Genomic DNA, 3902 nt, shown 5'->3' with positions numbered 1-3902 from the left:
AGCATAGCTATAATATTATCAAGGCTTCTTCTAGGAACATAAAAATCTTTGTGGAAAATCTTGAGTACAACCATTGCATTGCTCAAAGGTGTAGGTGCTAGTTATTGAAATAAAATGTGATATGTGTACTTAAGTTAGATTTTTCAACGTCGAATTGAAAATAGCCAATAGATGAATATGTTAGATTTGTTGAACTTATTGATATGGTCCTCAAGAAAGAAATACCAATGAAGCCAAATAAAAAGCTCAAAAACAAAGAAATCAAAATGTATAAGACTATATCTAATTTTAATTTATGATCTTTAAATGATATGAAAATTTTGGTTAATGATATATCTAATTTTAATTTATGATCTTCATATGATATGAATAAAATGTTGTGTCAATGAATGATGATATACTTAGCAACTTCAACTCCATATTACAATGTAAATTAAAGTTGTTTTTGATGCATTAGATAGTAGCTAAAAAAAGGTGGGGCTGACCCCATAGTAGAGAACGCTAGAGAACAACCAGTAGTTACCCCACTACTATCTAACCAATACTTTTTTTGTGGAGAACAAAAACATCTCAACGATTAACAACATAACAAGACACTCCTTGATATCAGTATCAACCAAACTACCCATAATTTATTCCATAGCGTCAATTGATGGATGGTCAAGTGACAAGAAAAGGTCATACAATTTTAACTTGGAGAAACGAAATCAAGTACCCCTATTAAATATGACTAAGGGAGTACATTAGATACCCTTGCTATGAGGTAAGTGTTCACATGATGCTTGTCGGTATGAAATCAACCGTGAGTGAGTGGTCAATCGCTGTAAATTTCAGTTATCACGCGGCCTTCGCCACTTCTGATTTTTTCGAGAGCAATTCGACGACTCGGCCCATGGATGGTCTTAAAGAAGGGTCCTGCTCAAGGCAAACCAACGCTGTTCTCACAACAGCCTCCACCTCTTCCGTGTCTACCATCCCATTCAGCCTGCCGTCCACAACTTCTTCCAAAAGCCTTCCCTCCCCCATCTTCTCAGACACCCACTGCCCCAAATTCCCACTTTGATTGGATGCATCTCGCCCGCTCACAATCTCCAACAGCACTATCCCAAAGCTATACACATCCGCTTTCGCCGTGATGGGCAAGTTCATCACCCATTCCGGAGCCACATATCCGCGAGTCCCACGAACTTTGGAGAAGGAAAACGCTCGGTCTCTGTCCACGAGCTTTGCCAATCCAAAGTCAGATACCTTGGGACTGAAGTTCTTATCTAGAAGTATATTCTGAGGCTTGACGTCACAGTGCAGAATCCATTCCAAGCATTCTTCGTGAAGGTAAGCCAATGCCTTGGCCGTGCCAATTGCAATCATAAACCTCTCCTTCCAACCCATTAAAGACGATCCACTCTCATGAGCAAATAGATGTTTGTCCAGAGACCCATTCTCAACATACTCATAAACAAGCAATCTATGTTTCCCCTCTGCACAGAATCCAAACATGCGAACCAGATTCATGTGATGCACTCTGCCAATAATGCTCACCTCCGCCCAAAACTGCTCCTCGCTCTGAGATACTCCTTCCAGTCGTTTCACCGCCACGACCTTCTCGTCGGCCAAAACACCTTTGTAGACGCTCCCAAAACCTCCCTCTCCCAGCTTTGTCGTAAAGTTGTTCGTTGCTTTCTTCAGCTCCGCCAAGCTATACTTCTTGAATCCCATGGGGATGGCAGAATACCCTACACGATCAAAATCAAAGGCCTCGTCACGATCTCTGAACATGAACCACCATCCCAGAGTGATGCAAACGATTTCAAACACCCCAAACGCAACAACAAACCCTAACGGATACTTTATAATGCTCCTCTTCTTACTCGTCTTGAAACTCTCAGTAACAAGCGTCTTAGAGCTACTGCAATCAGCTGGGGTCTCGGTAATGGCTGTGGAATTTAGTACCGAAGAGTCTTTGATGGAGATTTTGATATACATGTCGTTAATCACACCAGGAGACTGATATCCGTTGAGAAGCTGGTTTTTGGGGTAACATTTTCCACTGCCGTCCACGATATAGCTGAAACCCGCACATTTACTATCATCCATGCAATATTTCTTGCATTCTTCAAGAGACCCCCCCGTACTGTACCCGTCAAGATCGTTCCCGTAGAAATCTGTATGTGAGAGATGGACGAGCTGCGAAGAAGCATTCAGAAGCTCAACATCTCGTTCGCAGCCCTGGAATCTGTCGGCAGGGTCTTTTATGTGGAAACCAGGAGGACAAGTACAAGTTGCCCTAGGATTGTAAATACACAATCCGTTCATTCCACAGATACCATGAACAGAGCATTGTTCAGTGAGTGCCACCCAAGAGACGTTCCAGCCGCCATTTATATCCAAGCTATACAACCTCAGATTTCCATCTGAATCCAAGGTGAGTCTTCTGGTGAGGTTGAAGCCGAAATCCCATGAAGAGAAGCCGAAGTTGTCGCTTGAGCTGAAGTTGCCAAAGGCGTCCAGAACCGCATAGCGGCTGATATTGTATGATGATCTTCCGTTGGCGAAAATGGCGAGGTAGGGGATCGGCCAGTAGTTTGAGGCTGCATATGAGGTCTGGTACCTCAGCCGGAGGATATTGTCGAAGTCGAAATAGAGACGATAGTACCCCGAGGCAATTGAACTTGTGCCCAATTTGGATACAAGCTGAGCGTTCCCTCTGAGTGGCTGATAAGGAACAAGGGTATCTGTTGGGTAATCAAAACTTTCCCAAATTCTCCTACCTGAGGAATTCAGCAGAACAAGATTTCCTGTATCCAGGAGAACCGCCTCTTGTACGCGGATTAAATCCTTGCTGGCCGTGTCGGTTTCCCAAATAGTGCTGCCATTTGCATCAGACAGAAGTAGGTTTCCGTCAGTTTGCAGATCGAGACGGGAATCCCTTCCGTTCACGGGCTGATCTCTGTTTGCCGTCCAGACAACTGTTAGATTCGCCGTTTGGGTGTACCACACGCCGAACGCATATGCATTCTCACCCACTTGGTAAAATCCGGCAGAGAATATCTGATTGGAAGACACCAACCACGATGTATTTTGTAGAGGAGTAAGCGATCCTCCGAGCCTCAGCTTATCTGATCCATTTTCATCTGCGGAAACTTGCAGTGAAGCGCATACAAAGAGGGATCCAGAAACAATTGCAATTAGCAAACGCCAATTTCGCTCACGCGTCCCAGCTTTCATTGCGCGGATGTGGTAGAATGAATACGAAGTGGGCTTTTAACATATCAATTGAGGATTTATAAGAATAAGAAAATAAATTTCTTCGTTGAAGGTACGACAATCAATTATGACGGATTTCTTAGGCCCCGTTTGGTTGGGGAAGATCAATTTGTGCCATAACCAGGTTATCTTATAACCAGGTTTTCGAAAACTTGGTTTTGTGGTTTGGAAAGATAATGGTCCGTTTGGTTGACACGGAAGATGAATATATCGTGGATTCCAAAATATTATTAAAAAACTGTCATAAAATTCAAAACCTGGTTTTAATTTCAAATTCCACCTTTTTGTTGGAAGAAACTTCTTCCAATTTTTGACCAAAATTGGAAGATGAAATTGAAAACCAGGATATGATTTTAACCAACCAAACACCAAAGTTTTTTTGCAAAACCTGGTTTTACTCCTGATACTTCTGGATAAAAAATTAATGTGTACAGCTGTTACTCTTTTGCGTCAGACGACCAAAGACAATAATGTGTACAGCTGTTACTCTCTTGAGTAAGCCCACACAATAATTAGCCCAGAGTTGGCAATTTTAAATTTTGAATTGACTGGTTCGGATAGACTTATTTAAGCAGACGGCAATGGAGAATTGACTGAAATATCTTTGGCGTGGATATTATAATGTTAAAGATTGTATC

General features: G+C 42.2%; 1 protein-coding gene across 1 annotated transcript; it reads right to left on the bottom strand.

Moving 5' to 3' along the window:
- Positions 1 to 606: 606 nt before the first annotated feature.
- On the bottom strand, positions 607 to 3441 carry LOC149576368 (putative receptor protein kinase ZmPK1). The gene has a single exon (XM_089817014.1). The coding sequence runs from the start codon at positions 3223 to 3225 to the stop codon at positions 838 to 840; it is 2388 nt and encodes a 795-aa protein (XP_089673140.1). The 5' UTR covers positions 3226 to 3441; the 3' UTR covers positions 607 to 837.
- Positions 3442 to 3902: the final 461 nt, after the last annotated feature.

Source organism: Cupressus sempervirens, chromosome 1 (genome assembly GCF_028749045.1).
Source record: "Cupressus sempervirens isolate cs-2001-9-10 chromosome 1, ASM2874904v1, whole genome shotgun sequence".
In the NCBI taxonomy this organism is placed as follows: domain Eukaryota; kingdom Viridiplantae; phylum Streptophyta; class Pinopsida; order Cupressales; family Cupressaceae; genus Cupressus; species Cupressus sempervirens.
Note: the sequence above shows the minus strand (reverse complement) of the source record. Positions and strands in the feature narration are given on the sequence as shown.

Coding starts and splice junctions, on each gene's coding strand:
- LOC149576368 (XM_089817014.1), bottom strand. CDS start 3,225: ATGAAAGCTGGGACGCGTGAGCGAAATTGGCGTTTGCTAATTGCAATT.